The sequence below is a fragment of the Salvia hispanica genome, chromosome 4 (genome assembly GCF_029641045.1).
Source record: "Salvia hispanica isolate PSC_SH4W2 chromosome 4, Shi_PSC_v1, whole genome shotgun sequence".
NCBI classification, from domain to species: Eukaryota; Viridiplantae; Streptophyta; class Magnoliopsida; order Lamiales; family Lamiaceae; genus Salvia; species Salvia hispanica.
The window spans coordinates 24499213-24517534 of record NC_142695.1 but is presented as its reverse complement, the minus strand read 5'-3'; the positions used below and the strand labels follow the sequence as shown (position 1 = coordinate 24517534).

General features: G+C 35.5%; 1 protein-coding gene across 3 annotated transcripts; it reads left to right on the top strand.

Annotated features, from left to right (window-relative positions):
• Positions 1-1814: 1814 nt before the first annotated feature.
• LOC125195705 (uncharacterized) lies at positions 1815-10909 on the top strand. Of its 3 annotated transcripts, XR_016129007.1 has the most exons (9): positions 1815-2052; positions 2186-7282; positions 7414-7589; positions 7677-7758; positions 8239-8440; positions 8532-8855; positions 8943-9637; positions 9881-10572; positions 10658-10909. XR_016129007.1 is itself a non-coding variant. In XM_089057492.1 (8 exons), exons 2-8 carry the CDS (start codon positions 2306-2308, stop codon positions 10502-10504), a joined length of 6993 nt encoding a protein of 2330 aa, XP_088913618.1. In that variant the 5' UTR covers positions 1815-2052; positions 2186-2305; the 3' UTR covers positions 10505-10909. The 3 variants fall into 3 exon arrangements, 2 of the variants coding, with proteins under 2 accessions (XP_088913618.1, XP_088913616.1); XM_089057492.1 differs by having other exon boundaries at positions 9968-10909; XM_089057490.1 differs by having other exon boundaries at positions 1816-2052; positions 9881-10909.
• The last annotated feature ends 7413 nt before the right edge of the window (positions 10910-18322 follow it).

Below are 18322 nucleotides of genomic sequence, written 5' to 3'. Positions count from 1 at the left end.
CAGGCTAAAATTACTTAGGGAATGAGCCCAAGTTCCTATTTAACTATGTTCTCTTAAGCTAAGTAAATAATTTCTTTTGGTTCAGATAATTTAAGTTTTAGGTTATATTTAATTAATCCTTGGATAATAGCAAACATGGAATGCTAATAAATCTATGATCTCAAGAAGTTACCTAGAGCTTGGTTTGGAAGATATACAGTAATCATGAAACGTTATGGGTTTTAGCATAGCAACTCTAGTCACATGTAATTCTTGAAGAAAAGAGGTGATCATATTACTTGTTTGATAATTTATGTGGATGACGTGATTATTACGAGTGGTGATGCAACTGTGATTGAGAATTGAAGGCAGACTTATTTACCGAGTTCGAAATGAAGAGACTTGGAGCCTTCAAGTACTTCCTCGACATTGAAGTTCTCAAATCATCTAAAAGGACTTGTTATGCCAAAAGAAGTACACACTTGATCTTCTCACTGAGACAAGAATGTTGGACTGCAAACAAGCAAATTCTCTCATGGTATGGATTACAAATGTCTCCTCTTTTCATTCTTGCAGAAAAGGTTGAAACGCCAATCCGAGAGGCCTCCCATATCCCGGTCTGACAGTATTGTTACAGGACTGACTCAGAAAAAACTTATGATTACATCAATTCCAAGAAACGACCAAATCTATATTGATTGACTGCCTCCATTATGTTGTTGCTAGCAAATATCACTATTTTTGGTTTTGGATCTTCCAAATCATTCCCGCGAGGTTTCCCCGTCCTTATTAGGAAAAGGAAAGGAATTAGAATCCTAAAATAAGAATTACTATTTCAGATTGTGCGGAACAAATAGATGTATCAAATTTGGTCTTATGTCAATTAAGGGGTGTTCAATCAGGGTACGCAATGGCCCACTAAGGGGGAGAGGTGTAACCCACTATCTGCCAGAAGCCCACCTCCCAAGGCCTCACATTTGTGCCTGAGAGGTGTTGCAACTATACAACAGTAGTGAGAATCGGTCTTTGCCCATTCTTGCAAATCTGGCCATCTAGAACCAACTGCGCTGTCCCTGTAGGCAATGTCACCCCTTTTCATATTAGTACATTCCGTTGTTATTGTTCGGGTCCCGTAAACTCATAGACTATGTGATGTACAAAATCTTTCACCATTGTTTTATGTTGGTACAAATAGTTTTATTATTATTTTATAATGATACAAAAAATTTAATTATTGTTTCATGTTTTGTACGCTATGTAGATAAATGGTTAACGTCGTATTCAAACATATATGACGGAATGTATTAACTGAAACGTGGATCAAACATAAGTGGGGAAATATTTTGTATGAATTATATAATTATGCTAAATTCTGACTCGTACACAATTTGATGAGTGACATAGTAAAGGATCTTACTCTACACACTTAGAGCATCCACAATAGAATTCGGCCAGCCATAGGCCAGCCACTTTCTCTCCCTGCCATGTCAGCAGCACTAAAAATCCACCTGCCACGTCAGTATGAAACTAAAATCGCGTATATATAGGTTTTCAAAAAAAATTTAATTTTTTTTTTAAAAAATAGCGCTGGCCGATCGGCACGCCACAATGGCGGCCAGCGCACGCGAATCAGCTAGCCAACGCCGATTTTCTCGCCGAAGCGACGCGAATCGACTAGCCGGTCGGCTAGCCGCCATTGTGGATGCTCTTGTACTTTTAGTTAAAGTTGGTACACGTAAATTGGAAATTTCTAATAAATTTATTAACATGGAAAACCTGACAAAAGTATGTTCCCGCTGTAGTTTATTATTGAAGGGAAATAGAAATAGAAATAGAAATAGAAAGAGAAGAAAAGAAAGAGGAAAATGAAAAACAAAAGAAAATTGGAGTAATACAATCGAAATAGAAATCTATGAAACTGTATAGTGCCTTCCCCTCGGACTAAAAGTACGATAGCAGTAGGGCTTCTCTCTCTCGCCCTCTTCTCAGTAAGGCGCACGTTTATAACTAACCTGCGCTCTTTTTTATCCTACGCCATTTCGTGTATGATCCCCAATTCATCGATTATCCACGGTAATCAATTTGTATTGTTTCATTCTTCTATTTGAATTATTATAAACAATTTTATGAACTATTATCAATCGATTACTGTTACCGCTTTCATTCAGTGCCTAGGGTTTTTATTTTCATTCACTTGTTGCTGCAGCGAGATCTATTCAGGGGAGGCATTGAGTGAGAGAGAGAGAGAGAGAGAGAGAGAGGGAGAGTTACTCAGGGTTAGGGTTTTGATGCGTTGGTGTGGTTTGGGAGATCCTTGTGCTCGGATATGGCCAATCATGGCTCCAAGTTTGCATCCGTCAATCTGAACAAGTCCTACGGGCACCATAGCCATTACAATGGGGGTAATGGGCCCGGGCCTGCTGGACGGGGGCGGGTCGGGGGTGGAGGGATGTTGGTTCTATCTAGGAACCGAGGAGCTGCCCCCAAGGTTGCTCCTAAATTATCTGTTCCACCCCCTTTGAATTTGCCATCATTGAGGAAAGAACATGAGAAATTTGATACCTCAGGACCCGGTGGGACGGGCGCTACTGCTGGCACTGGGACTGGATCCAGACATTCGTCCGGGGTTGGCTGGAACAAACCTGTGGCATCTGCCACTGCATTACCTGAGAAGATTGAAATTGGGGTTAACGGAGTGAGTGATGCAGCTGGGGCAAGTAGAGTTGGTTCTTATATGCCACCATCTGCTCGTTCTACGGGGGTTGCTGCTTCTGTACCTCGAGAATTCTTACCGTCTGCAGAGAAAGCTATACTTTTGAAAGGTGAGGATTTCCCATCTCTGCAGGCTGCAAGGCCTGTCTCATCCGGGGCATCACATAAACACAAGGATGGGTTAAACCAGAAGCAGAAGCAAGTCTCACATGATGATTCTACTCAGGATAAAGAGGAAAGCTATCATTTGGGTCCAATGGCTGATATGCTTCCACCAGGAGAGTCCTTGGGAATAAATCCGTCGGTGGAAAATGGTAGTGCAGTCCACAAAATGGCTGGTGGAAGGATGGCCGATCAAATTAAGAAGCAGGAACAATTTTTGCCTGATCCACTGCCACTGGTTCGCATGAATCCGAGGTCTGATTGGGCCGATGATGAGCGTGACACGGGGCATGGGTTTGTGGAGCAGGGACGAGATATTGGATATTCAAACAGCAGAAATTATTGGGATAGAGATTTTGACTTGCCAAGGCCCAGCATTTTACCTCCCAAGCCAGCTACAAATCAGAACGATAGATGGGGCCAACGAGACAATGAAACTGGGAAAATTATTTCTAGTGGAGTCTTTAAAATGGACCCGTTTAACAAAGATGTGAGGACACCTAGTCGGGAAGGTAAGGAAGTCAACAGATGGAGAACATCTCTTCCTAAAGATGGGGTTAGTGAAATTGGAAATCATAAAGTTGATATTGGTGCAAGAATGGCTGTTAATAATATGGCAAAGGAGAACAAATACGCCCCACCTTATTATGGAGGAGACACTGTTCAAGATGGCAGCAAGGATTCTGCATTTGGGAGGAGGGCCATGGGACTTGTAGGACAGCAGATGCAACGTAATAGTTCAAGTGATTCATATAATAACAGAGGGGCAGATCGTAATTCTCGGGATCGCCATGTCTTTGACCAACCTAACAGATATAAAGCTGATATTTTTCAGAATAATGCATTGTCCAGACCCTTTATTACTTCTAGTGGGAGAAGGCCTCCTATAGCTGACCCCTTACAGGAAAAACGGTATTCAAATAGCGATAGACCCTACTCAGATGATATTTTCTCGAGAGACTACAGTTCTTCAGGATTTGATGAAAGGGATCTCTTCTCAGATGGTCTTGTTGGGGTGGTTAAGAGGAAAAAAGATGCCGCCAAATCTACTCATTTTCATGATCCTATTCGAGAATCTTTTGAGGCAGAGCTTGAAAGAGTCCAGAAAATGCAAGAGCTTGAGAGACAGAGGATTGTTGAAGAGCAAGAAAGAGCCTTGGAGCAAACTCGAAGGGAAGAGGAGGAGAGACTGAGAAGAATTAGGGAAGAGGAGGAAAGGCTGCGAAAGCTGGATGAAGAATCTCGTGTAGCTGCATGGAGGGCAGAACAGGAGCAACTTGAGGCTATTCAAAAAGCTGAAGAGCTGAGGATTGCCAGGGAAGAAGAGAAGAAAAGAATTCAGTTAGAAGAAGAGAGGAGGAAACAGGCTGCGAGACAGATGCTTCAAGAATTGGAAGATAAGATGGCCAAAAGGCAGGCTGAAACTGTAAAGGTTGATGCTTCTGTACCTAAAACAACCGTAGATGAAAAATTAAATGCAGCTATAAAAGAAGATCTTGTATCTAGGAATGAAGACTTGGAAACCTGGGAAGATGGTGAGCGAATGGTGGAAAATGTTATGAATTCAGGTTCATTTAAATCATCAGCTTATGTCAAACCTGCTGAGATCAGCTATCCTCCCAGAGAAAGTTCTTCAAACTTAATTAACCGAGGAAAACCTATGAATTCATGGAAAAGGGATTCTCTGGAATGTGATGGCAGCTTCCCTTCATCTCAATCAGATCAAGAAACTGGTCATTACAGTCCTTGGCAGGATGCAGTTTCTGGTGGCAGAACAGGTTCACGAAGAGAGTTCCATGGTGGACCTGGCTTCATGCCTTCTAGGTCTTTCGGATTGCAAGACTCTTACTCAGATGATTTTGGATATCAAAAAGAACAAAGATGGAATCTTTCGGGCAGTGCTGACTCTTATGGAAAACTCAGGGAGATGGATTTCGATTTTCAGGATACTGCAGATCAATATGGAGATGGTGGATGGGGACAGGGACACACTAGAAGTGGTGCTCGTCCTCCTTACCCAGAGCGATTGTATCCTCATTGTGATGCAACTGAATTTAACTCCTACGGGAGATCTAGGTACTCTTTCAGACAGCCTCGTGTCCCTCCCCCTCCTTCAGTTTCTTCAGTTCAAAAGACTAATCTTAGAGGAGTCAGTGAACACTCTGGTCCTTCAGCGTTTCTAGATGACAGCATTCATCATACTCATCCTCCACTAACTGAATCTGGCAGGGAGTCAGATTATTATGGCACTGATCAAGGAGGTCCTCGGCCATCTGAGATTTTTGGAAGGCCATTAGAAAGTAAGTCCTCTGAACGTCAGAAATTGAACAGTGGATCAAGGTGTGACTCGCAATCTTCACTCTCTGTTTCCAGCCCCCCAACTTCTCCACCTCAACTATCCCAGGAAGAGTTGGATGCATCTGGAGATTCTCTTGTAACATCCGCTGTAGCAGAAGGGGACATTAATTTAGTTACAAGGACTGAATCTGATGCTCACAATGGTGACTCTGGACATAATGCAATGATGATTGTGCAAGATTCTGTTTCAACTATTGAGGATGAAGAATGGACTCCTGAAAATGAAGATGTGATGCAGCAGCAAGAGGAATATGACGAGGATGAAGATGGTTTTAGAGAAGAGGAGGAAGTGCGTGATAGGAATGTTGAGAATCTTGAGCTGAACCAGAAGTTTGCGGTACGGGAACTTGAGGAAAGAGACTCACCTCATGTGATGGACAATGTAGTCTTAGGTTTTGATGAGGGTGTTGAAGTTGAAATACCAAGTGATGATGTTGAGAAAAGTAAAGGGCAACAAGAAAAATCATTTGGGATGAATGATGGTCCTGTGAGCATGGTTGAAGAACGAGTCATCATTGATAGGTTTCCATCTGATGAACAAAATCTTCTGACTGCAGAAGATTGTCACGGGACAAGTGCTGATAGCTCGTCTTGGAAGGTACTGGATACATCAGCTTTGCCAGGTTCTATTGGTCAACTTGTTGGTGCAACCTGTACAGCAGCATCAGCCGATATCTTAGATGGTACTGATTCCTCAGGTAGCATCTGTCTAGCTCCCCAGCCAACTGTACTTTCCTCGACAGTTGATGTTTCAGCTGTGACAAGTCAGCCTATCGTGTCATCTGTATCTTCTACTGGAAGTCAGGGTGATTTACCAATCAAGCTTCAGTTTGGGCTATTTTCTGGTCCTTCTTTGATTCCTTCTCCAGTGCCTGCTATACAGATAGGTTCCATACAGATGCCCCTTCATATCCATCCTTCTGTTGGTCCGTCCATTACTCATATGCATCCATCACAGCCTCCAATGTTCCAATTTGGTCAGCTGCGATATACTTCTCCTATTTCGCAGGGAATTTTGCCAATACCCCCTCAATCAATGTCTTTTGTTCCGCCTAACATGCTGGGCCATCTTAATCTAAATCAGGATGTTTTAAGCTCTGGAAATCACAAGGATGCTCAAGATGCTTCCACGCAGAACATAAGCAAGGACGAGACACCATCTGTTCTAGTGAATGGTCAGCCAAGATCTGTTTCTGCGTCATCTGTGCAATCTAATGGTGGTCTTCTGTTGAGTGTAGATACAGTTTCAAATGCAGGCAATCATAATGAGAATTCTGCTGTCCATACATCTACTTCTGGAGCCTCTGGGCCCTGTGATGGAAAATTTATGTCAAACTCAAGCTCACATGCTGAAGAGAAAGGGCAGCTTCGTGCTACTTCAAGGAACTATCCACCACCATCGAAGGCAAGGGAATCTGACAGACAGTGCAATCATGCACATCCAATGACACAGTCTGTTAATGTTGACAGAAATCATGGCGTAAGAGGGGCAGGTGCATTGTCTGGTGGCAGGGGGAGAAGATTTGCTTATGCAGTTAAAAGTTCTAACACAAGATCATTGGTCCAGGATCATGATATGCTTACAGATTCAAATGGGTTTCACAGGAGACCTCGAAGATCTGTCCAACGAACTGAATTCCGGATTCGTGAAAACTATGACAGAAGACCAGCACCTACAGTGGCTTCTTCTAGTGCTTTCACTAGAAGTGGAGCCAAGAGGGGAAGCATGTCTAATAGAACTGTGAAGCACACTGAGCCCTTGGCATCTGGAAGGACGATATCTTCGGAGGTTGATTCTGGAGATAGGGAAGCAAAAGTAGTGGGGAAAGATTCTTCGAGTAGGAGCCAGAATATCTCAAACCCTGGTGAAGCAAATCTGAGGAGAAATGCTTCTGAGGAGGATGTAGATGCTCCATTACAAAGTGGTGTGGTGCGTGTTTTTAAACAACCTGGCATTGAAGCCCCTAGTGATGAGGACGATTTCATTGAAGTCAGATCCAAAAGGCAAATGCTAAATGATCGGCGTGAACAAAGGGAAAAGGAAATAAAAGCAAAATCATGGACCACCAAGGTAATAATGATTGCAGAAGAAACTCCCTAGCACATGTTTGGCAATTTTGTGTTGGTATCTGTTTCTTCTCTTGAACTTACATTTCTCTCTTCTATATGCTAATTACATCCTCTTTTTTTTTATCATATCAGACACCACGTAAACCACGCCACTCCAGACAAAAGGAATTGGTCTCAAGAAGCATTAATAAACACCCAGTACCATTGGGCAGTGAAGGAACAGTTGATCCTCAATTGGCATTTTCTTCTGCAGCTTCCCAACCTCCAATTGGCACTGCTCCTGTTAATTCTGAAGCACATACTATCAAGTACATTCCTAAGCAAAAACATCAGTTTTGGTATTTTGTATTAGCAAAGTAACTAATATATTCTTCAACTTGTGCGTCTATATGCAGGCCTTCACAATCCGATTCTGTATCTGTCGTCTCTAACAGTGGAAAAGAATGTGAACCTGGCCTTTTTGACAGCAAAAATATGGTATATGATCATACTGGATCACCCTAATAATTGGTCTTTATAAAAATAAAATAAAAATTATGACCATGGTATGTGCTAGTGATTATTGGTTCTTATACTCCTAAGAGGCAGTCGTATTTCCAGTTCATCTGACACCCTATGTTTCTGCGATTGCATCATTTCTGACAGTCTAAGGGAAAAATCAAAACTAGTTAACTTTAACCAGAGCCTGGTTTTCATCCTTAGGTATATGCATTTGTGATTGTGTTGACAATGGCATGCGATAACATTTAGTGGTTCATATCTTCCTAAAAGGTAGCTATATATCCAATCCCAGAAATAGCTTGAGTTTTAGTGATCGCATTATTTCTGTTAATTGAAAATCAAAATGAAAATTACTTAACAATTTGATTTTAATGGACCTTTCTATTTTTCAGCAAATGCTTGGAACTATTAGTTTGCTCAGCTATATCTTGTGTTAATCCATTAATTTTATGATAGGTTATGTCTCTAAGCCAGACACTAATTGACGAGGCTATGAAACCTGCTCGGTTTGATTCACACATTTCTGCTGTTGGAGGTCATTCAAACCCAATTAGTGGCCAAGTTTTGCCACCATCATCTATTTTGACAAAGGACAAAACATTTTCTTCTGGTGCAAGTCCAATCAATTCATTGCTTGCTGGAGAGAAAATTCAATTTGGTAAATTTTCTGCCACAATGAACTTTACATATGCTGAGATATTCCTCTTGAAAAACTTACGATTTTCTTTTCCCCCTTTTCCTGTTGTCAGGTGCTGTTACATCTCCAACAATTATTCCTCCTAGTAGCCGTGTTGTATCACAAGGGATTGGTGCTCCAGGTTCCAATCGACCTGATGTGCAAGTATCCCGCAACTTTCATGTAGCAGAGAAAGAAAACATACTTTTCTTTGAAAAGGAGAAGAACCCGAGTGACTCTTGCATTCCACTACGAGATTCTGAGGCTGAAGCAGAAGCAGCTGCTTCTGCTGTTGCTGCTGCTGCTATCAGCAGTGATGAGATAGTTGGGACTGGCTTAAGTTCCGTCAATGACACAAAGAATTTTGGTTGTGCTTCTGTTGACGGCATTACGACAGGTAGCTCTAATTACAGTAATCAAGAGGGTGGAGAATATTATGCGTGGCTTTGCATCGTAGTATAATTCCTTATCCTTCTTTTTGCAGGTGTGCTTGGAGATCAGCAGATGACAAGTCAATCACTGGGTGAGGAGTTGCTAAGTGTTTCTCTTCCGGCAGATCTGTCAATTGAGACAACACCAATCTCTTTATGGCCACCATTGCCAAGTCCTCAAAGTTCTACTGGCCAGATGCTTTCTCATTTCCCTGTAGGTCCTTCCCACTTCCCCTTTTATGAGGTGAACCCTCTGTTGGGGGGTCCAATTTTTGCATTCAGTCCACATGATGAATCTTCTGGTACACAATCACAACCTCCAAAGACTACAACATCCAGTTCTGCTCCTCTTGGTAACTGGCAGCAATGCCATTCTGGTGTGGACTCGTTCTATGGTACTCCGGCTGGATATTCTGGTCCGTTCATTGGTCCTCCTGGAGGCATACCTGGGGTTCAGGGGCCTCCACATATGGTTGTCTATAATCATTTTGCTCCTGTTGGACAATATGGGCATGTAGGTTTGAGTTTTATGGGTACCACCTATATCCCATCTGGGAAGCAAGCTGATTGGAAAAATAATGGTTCGTCTACTGCAATGCATATTGGTGGGGGAGACATTAATAGCGTGAATATGACTGCTGTGCAGCGAAGTGCTCCCATTACGGCTCCCATTCAGCATCTTGCCCCAGGATCTCCACTCTTGCCTATGCCCCCACCATTGCCCTTGTTTGATGCATCACCATTTCCGGTATGAGCTTCTTGATTAATTTTATCCTTTTCTGAAGTTTATTTACTTGACAAAATGTGTTATATCCGTGGACAGTTTATTATTTTCAAAGTTCCTTCACATTTTGTCCTGGTTGGATTGTTAATTGGTGAATAATTGTATTCGAAATTTGAATGGGATTGTTCTCTTTATTTCTTCAAGCATATGAAATGCATGTCAAAATCTTTCATTATATCTTGAAAAATGTGGTAATTTTATTTTCAGACTCCCCCTGATTTGCCTGTCCATGCTCGATGGGGGCACATTCCTGCTGCTCCACTTCACCCAGTCTCTGTTTCTCGACCATTGCAGCCACAAATGGAAGGTGCATTGCCTCCTCAAGCCAGCCACAGACACTCAATTGACCAATCATTAACTGCCAATCGGTTCACGGAGTCTTGCACTCCTACATTATCAGGTGACACTGGCCCAACTTTCTCTACTGCTGCAGATACAAATGGTGTCCCATTTCATGCTGAATTGGGATTGGTAGATTCAGTGAGATCCAACACGGCTTCATCAGGGCAGACTCCAGTTCTGAGCATGTCCGCAAGTGCAAATGCTGAATCTGAAAAGATCGATACAATTGAGAGTGGGAAACGATACAACAATGCAAGATCTGTGAAGAGTCAATTCTCAAATAAGAGTTTGCCCACCCAACAAGGTAATACCACTGGTCGTTATTATCAAAGAGGCCACACATCACAAAGGAACAATACAGGAAATGAATTGCCTCACCGTAGGATGGGTTTCCATGGAAGGGGCGGTGTGGATAGAAATTTGCCTGCTGTAAGGATGAAACAGATCTACGTGGCTAAACAGACCACAACTGGAAATCCGTCTACATGAGCCAGCCAGGCGATTGCGAGTTATGGATGTTAGAAGTGCATTTTCTATGACTGACACCCGATTTTGGGGTACACGAACCCTGCAGTTTTGGAGCTATATATTAAACATTTTTTTGATCACTTGGAGCCTATCTGTTGTGTCGTTGTTTTGCAGAGATCCATTCTAAATCGAGCAGTGAAGTTCCTTTCCTCCATCGTGCTGCTAGTAAAGAAATCATGTTTGTGTCCCTGCCATTCGTCACGTTTAAGTCTTTTTTTTTTTTTAATTTCTTGAATGATGTATTGCTTATTCTCTTTAGTTAGGATGCTGTGGTTTTAGTAAGAAATATTATCATATGTTAGTACATTTTTTATCTTCAACATGTTACTAATCGAATCAAAGAGCGCCCAAATTACCTTTTTTTTAGATTAATGTGATGACATCTTTTAGATTGGCAATAGATAATATAGGACCATGTTTGTTACGAAAAAATAAAGTTGACAAGGAAAATGAATCCTGGGAATATGATTTTGATTAATTTTACTTTCCTGTGTTTGGATTAACATTGAGATTTTAGATTTTATTTCTAAATTAAAACACCAAAGCCATGTTTGGTTGATGGGAAAGTAAAGTTGCTAAGAAAAATGATTCCGCGAAAAATGAATCCCGGGAATGTGATTCCTAATAACTTTACTTTCCTATGTTTCGAAAATATCAAGATTTTAAATTTTACATTTGATTTACACACGAACTAAAAATATACTTATTGTTATTTTTAATAAGTTACTAATTATGATAATAACTATATTATTATATTTATTATTGCGATGGATAGTTCAAACATGAATTATCCACCATAAAATATAATAATATAATTGCATTTATAGTTACGTGGAGTATTATATTATAATCATACATAATTATAATAATATATATAATTATTATTATAATAACTATAATTTTTAAAGATATAATTTTTAAATTTTATAATTTAAAATTTCAGTATAACTTTATTGATTAATTATTAATTTATAAAATAATAATAATTATTTATTATTGTATGATTTTTATATAATTATATTTTATTTATTTATTAAATTATTAATTATTATTATGATAATAACAATTACATATAATTACTATAATAATATAGTTATAATCATGATAATTTTAATTATAGTTATTTATTATACTGAAATTAAGTATGCTTTATAATTTAAATTATTTTTAAAACATTGGAATAATAATAATAAAAAATTATATTATATTGCATTAAATATGTAAGAATCCTAAATCTGAGAAAAAGAATACCTAAGAAAAGTTAGGTTTCATAATCCTCGAAAGTTGTACCAACTTTCCTTGTTCCGGGATTCTGATTACTTTCCCAGTTTGATTAAAAACCAAAACAAACACAAAACACATGAATTTAAAATTTAAGAAATCAGATTACTTTCCTAAACAGAATCTTGACAACCAAACATGACATAAATTAAATAGAATAAGGCAATAAAATTGTTAAAGTAACAAAGTGCTAGAAAGAAAAAGTAATAAAGTATTATTAGTGGAAAATAGGTCCTACCTCATTAGAGAGAAAATAGTTTACAAAATTAGAAAATGCATATTCTTGTGAGACGGACTATAAAAGAAAGATTGCATACTCTTGTGGGACAGAGAGAGTAATTTGTAACATAATAGTAATAGTAATAATGAAATGATGATATACTTAATTGTAGTAATAATTATAACTTTATTAATATTTAAATTAGTTATAATTCTTAAATAAATCAAGAAAGTCTTGATTTATTATTAATTTATAAGAAATAATAGTATTATAATTGTTACTTATTATATTATTCATAATTCAAATAATTACATTGCAATTATTTAATATATTATTAATTATTAGAATAATACTAATGATAAAAATTATAAATAATAATATTAATAAATTATTAAGTACTTTATAATAATTAAATAAATATAATTGTACTTATACTTATATTTATTATTATTATAATTATATATTATGATACATTATTGTAAATTATGTTAAAAAATTATATATATATTTTTTTATAGTAACGATAACAGTAATAGTTGTAATAAAATAATATTTGTATATAATAATTAAAATTATACTATTAAATACTACACCCTCCATCCCACAAGAATATGCACGTTAGTTTGTGCACGAGTTTTAATGCACAATTGGAAAAGTAAGAGAGATGTAAAAATAATAAGGAAAATGCATATTCTTGTGTGAGAGACTAAAAAGGAAATGATGCATATTCTTGTGGGACAGATGAAGAAAATTTGTAATCATCAAACTGGATAAAAGAATACCCAGGAAAAGCTAGAGAATCAGAATCCTGGAAAGTTATACTCCCTCCATTTCAAGATAGTTGGGCATTTCTTTAGGGCATGGAATTTAAGAAATTGATTTATTAAAAGTTAAGTTGAGAGAGTAAAGTAAGAGAAATAATAGAGCAAGAGAGATGAAGAGAGAGTAAAATAATAAAGGGAATAAATTTTTTACTAAAAAACGAAATGCTAAACTATTTGGAACAAATAAAAAAGGAATATGACTCAACTATCTTATGACGAAGGGAGTACTATTTTCCCTGTTTTCAGGATTACGATTACTTTCTCAGTTGAATTAAAAATTAAACAAATACTAAAATTTAAAAATCTTAAAAATCAGATTACTTTTTTCAAACAAAATCCTGCAAACAAACATGACCATCATGTTTAATGGCCTTAGGAGAACTCTAAAGTACGGCGCCTTATAATACAAGTAAACTTGATACTCCCTCCGTCCCAGAGAAGTTGACATACTTTAAAAATGACACGGGATTTTAGGAGGTTTTGTTTTGTGTGTTAAATGGAGAGAGAAAATATAATTTTTATATTCATGTGAGAGAGAACTTTTTCTAAAAAGGGAAATGTGACATCTTTTATGGGACAAACTAAAAAGGAAAGTGTGCCAACTTCTCTGGGACGGAGGGAGTATTTCTTAGAAAATTAATTTCAAAAGGATTATTTTAAGTAATATAATAACCATGTAAATTTGATATGTAGAATGTTTTTAATAAACTATTTATTGCCAAAGAAAAAAATTAAACTAGTGTCCTAAGTTTTATCGCTAGGAAGAAACCATCTAGCATAACACCTAGTGTTAACATCCTCAAAATGGGCCTAGACGGAATTTGCTATTTCACTTAGAAAATCGGTGAATAGAGTTTCCAATGAATATATTGATCTTACAAATAATAATAATGATTGATAGAATAAAATTAAAAGGTATATTAAGATTAAAATGTAATAAAATAAAGTGGTTGAGTGGTATTATGACTTGAAGAAATAGGTTTTCGACAGATTTCTTAGAAATAGTAAAGGATACTAATTTGAGCATAGTACATTATTAAGTGTCCTATTAGTCCGATTTTGGAGTTAAATTAGTGGTAAAATGAAGAAGAATCTAGAATTTGATTAAAGATATGTAAATATAATTAGCTTATATGTTATGGTATTAAAGAATAAAAACTATTCTATACACTCAAATGTACCGATTTGTTTTATGAGTTGGAATCCAAAAGGTTGTCTCAATTTGTTTAAAATATATGGAACAATCTACAACAAAAATGTACTCGTATTTAGTAGAACATGTGTACTCATATTTAGTAGAACACTTAGTATTGAATATTGGCCACAAATTAAATTATTAGAATTAAGATGTAGACATTCACACATATTAGAGGAGGAACCATTTTTATTCCTGACAGAGGAAAAAAACATCTAACGCCTCTCCAATACCATAATCATATTATTTCAATTTTCATTAATGATTTAGCATCTAATCGGACCTCTATTAGCATATTCATTGGTAAATGAAGGTATGTCTTCCATTCTAATCAAGCTATAGAGTTTATTGTTGGCATTAGATGTTGATATTTGTGATATGGTGTGATTGAGTATAAAATGAAATATAAAGATAAGAAATTGGAGTATATGTTATGTTTTTGTGATGATCGAAAAATAATCAGATATAAGGATGAAGACTTTGAGTTTTATTAGATCAAATTAGATACGAATTTGAGATCAAGAAATGAGTCTGTGCATAATATGATGCTATTGGAACTTTTTATAATAGCGTGAATTTTGGAAAATCAAGTTAATATGTCTACGTTTTAAGTTTATGTACCAGAATTTGTAACATCTTCAATCTGACGGGTTGGGAGTGTTACAACTAGAAAATAGACTACTATCTCATATAAAATCTAGATTTGACGAAATATAACATCAATGAATTTTCTAGACTACTATCCCATATAAAATCTAGATTTGACGAAATATATCATCAATGAATTTTCTCACTCAAAAATGAGTTGGCAATGCATAGACAAATTACTAAAGAGGCCAATGATAGTTGAGCTCTGGAAACAACAATTTTGAAGTTTCTATAATATTTTGGCTTGAAACCCCCTCCTCCTACCTTCGCCTTTTTAACTTTTCTTGACTATTTTGGCTCAAAGCCCCATATTGTGTGGATTGGTTCATCGGAGCATATCCAACAATTTATACTAAATCTAAACACAATATATCACATCAAATAGTATTTTTACTTCAAATAATATTTTTACTTAGAAAAATATTACTATTTTTCATGTACGGGGATTGAGTACATATTTGAAAAATACACTACCATAACATTAACAACTATATTTAGATTTAGAAACTTTTTAATAAATATGTTATAGTATGTTACTAATGTTACGGGTCATATTCTAATGCTTGTAGCACCTTAATCCAAAATCAAGACCAAATTTCCACCCTTAGATTTTAAAATGAGTGGATGAGATTAAATCTTACGAATCTCAATAAATAGTAGACAAAATATCAACAAAAGGGTAATATCGTCATTATGTTATCATATCATAATTTTCGTGAATGTTTTTTAATATCAACATAGTGTATTACAAATATCAACAATATGACATAAGAATATCAATACTAGTACAAGAAAATACCAACACATATTTATTGAGATTTTTACATGGTTTTATTGAGATTTTTACATGGTTTTATTGAGATTTTTTGATGTATTTGTTGATAAAAATCTGGTTATCAACATTTACGAAAACTAAAATAAAAAATATCAAATTTCATCATCCGAACGTCGTCGGAACATATGCAATTGACATCTCGTTGGAATCCTAATAAAATTATCTTTAATTTGATATATTTTTTGCGAAAAAATAATTTAAATCGAGAGAGTTACATAAATTTAAAGTTTTAAGATGATTTTAGTCAGAGGAAATTGACATTAATACCCTCTAATTTTATTTATTAATTTTCTTGATTAAAAATATAATACATGTGGCATTATTTCAACCACCAGATCTTCAAATCTAATGGCTAAGATTTAGTCTTAGTATGGAATTGCTAATTAATTAGCAATTGATCACTTCCGTGTTACTAATATAAAGTGAATTAATGACAAACATAATAGTGAAATTTAAATCAATTAAATTGTAATAGCACCTTTGCAGAAAATAAAATTAGAAAGAAAAAGTATTAGACAAAAATAAGTATAAAATTGTAGAAAATGGCAGTTTTATATTTAAATTAGAAAGAAAAAAATATTTTTACAAAAATGAAGTTTACAAGTAAAAGCCAACCACCAAAGAAGATCTGCAATGCTAAAGAAGAAATAAAGATTCAAATGGTTATAATCTAGATTTTGTTAGTAGTATTTAAAGTAGAATCAGTATAAATACTCTCTTCGTCCCGAATAATTCGTCTCACTTTGATCGGGCACGGGTTTTAAGAAATGTAATGAAAAGTTAGTTGAAAAAGTTAATGTTATGTGGGTCCTACTTTTATATAGTATTAGTTTTATTATAAAATATGAATAGGAATAAGATAGTGATATGAGGTCCACTACCAAAAATGGTAAAAGGTGAAATGAGACAAATTATATGGGACGGACCGAAATGGAAAAATGAGACAAATCATCCGGGACGGAGGTAGTAGTACGTAAGACAATAACTTAAAAAAAAAGTGGTTTACTACCTAAAATTTACAATACTCCCTCCATTCCAAGATAGTTGGTGTAACACCCCGCCTTTTTATTTTCTCTAAGACTTTTAGAAACCAACCTATTATTATATATATATATATATATATATATATATATATATAGGGAGATGATCAAAATAAGTATGCATTTAAATCAAGAAATGCAGCCCAAATCTGGGCCATAGGATTAGATGATCTAATGGCCAATAATTAACCTAAAATACGAAAGGTCATAATTAAGTAGTTTTAGGTCATATTATAAGATTTGGGTTTATGTCATGTTAAGATTATTTTAGGTCATACTTTGCTAGCATGACATAAAAATAAACTAACTATGACCTAAAAATGGCCTACGTATGATCTTATTTTGCGTTTCTGTATTTAAATCTAGTCTTTATGGATCAAAACCCTATATATATATATATATATATATATATATATATATATATATATATATATATATATATATATATGGATGTGATCAGGTCCATAACTCATTTTATGTCAAATATCCAAGTCAATCTCATTCCATTGAATTTTTTGATCTAACGTCTTGTATATTGCCACATGTAATTGCTGAAAATTAATAAAAAAGTTAAAAAGGACAGATTTGGAAGATTTAATTTATGCGGTTATATGCATTCCATGATTCCCTCCCTACAATTTTGAAAATATACACACCTAAATAACCGCACATCTCACTACCATACGCACATAATATTTAAATTATTCTCATTTTTCTTAATTAATTATAAAAATAAACTTTATATTTTAATCAAGAGAAAAATTGATTATCGTATCCTTGTATGCATACAATATTTACACTTTTATTTAATTTTTTCTAATTTTCTATTGATCATTTATAAATCCATTAATTTTATCTATAATATTATTGTTTATACCCCAATACATATTACAGAATATATTAATCCATTAGTGTTGTGTTTATCATTTTAATTTCATGCATGAATCCAAACGAATTTTATGGTTTATACAATGGTGTTTTAATTTATAATGTACAATTTGTATTTATGTAACGTAGGTTTACATTATTTAAAATAACAAACTTTAATACATGATCAATACATGATGAATATGTTATAATGTAACATAATTTGTTAAATAATGTAACATGTTCCACGGATAATGTCAACACAAAAAATAATAGATACATTACATTTGAAACACTAAACTGCAATACTAAACGGAGTACAAAATCTTGATACACTGTTCATGTTCTCCTAAAATAGAGTACATAATCCCTTTTTCGACGACCTCCATCCCCTACATCCTCTACATTCATCTCCTTAAAGTAATTATCAAATTCATCTCCATAATCTACTCTTGTCCTCTTCGACCTTCGACCCTGTTCAAAAGTTCATAATAAAAGTGAGATTACAATAAAGACATGTGAAAATGAATAATGTTACATCACAATAAAGTGAGATTACAATCGCATACTGATTACTGAACAATGTACGTCATATATGTGTTAAAATAAAGACATGCTGAAAATGAATAGTGTTACATCACCAAATGAATAATGTTACATCACCAAATGAATAATGTATCTACACACCAACATGAAGACTTATACCGTTTACATTATTGTCGTAGAAAGCATACATTACTACATAATAAATATGTATGAATGTACCAAACTGGGATAAATAATGTAAATTATAGCACAAATAATGCACGCAACAATTCACAATAATGTAGTACAAACATGACCACTAATGTATGCTGAATTGCTGACTA

Coding starts and splice junctions, on each gene's coding strand:
- LOC125195705 (XM_089057490.1), top strand. CDS start 2,306: ATGGCCAATCATGGCTCCAAGTTTGCATCCGTCAATCTGAACAAGTCC. Junction 7,590..7,676: donor TCTGAAGCACATACTATCAA/GTACATTCCTAA, acceptor GTCTATATGCAG/GCCTTCACAATCCGATTCTG. Junction 8,441..8,531: donor TGGAGAGAAAATTCAATTTG/GTAAATTTTCTG, acceptor TCCTGTTGTCAG/GTGCTGTTACATCTCCAACA.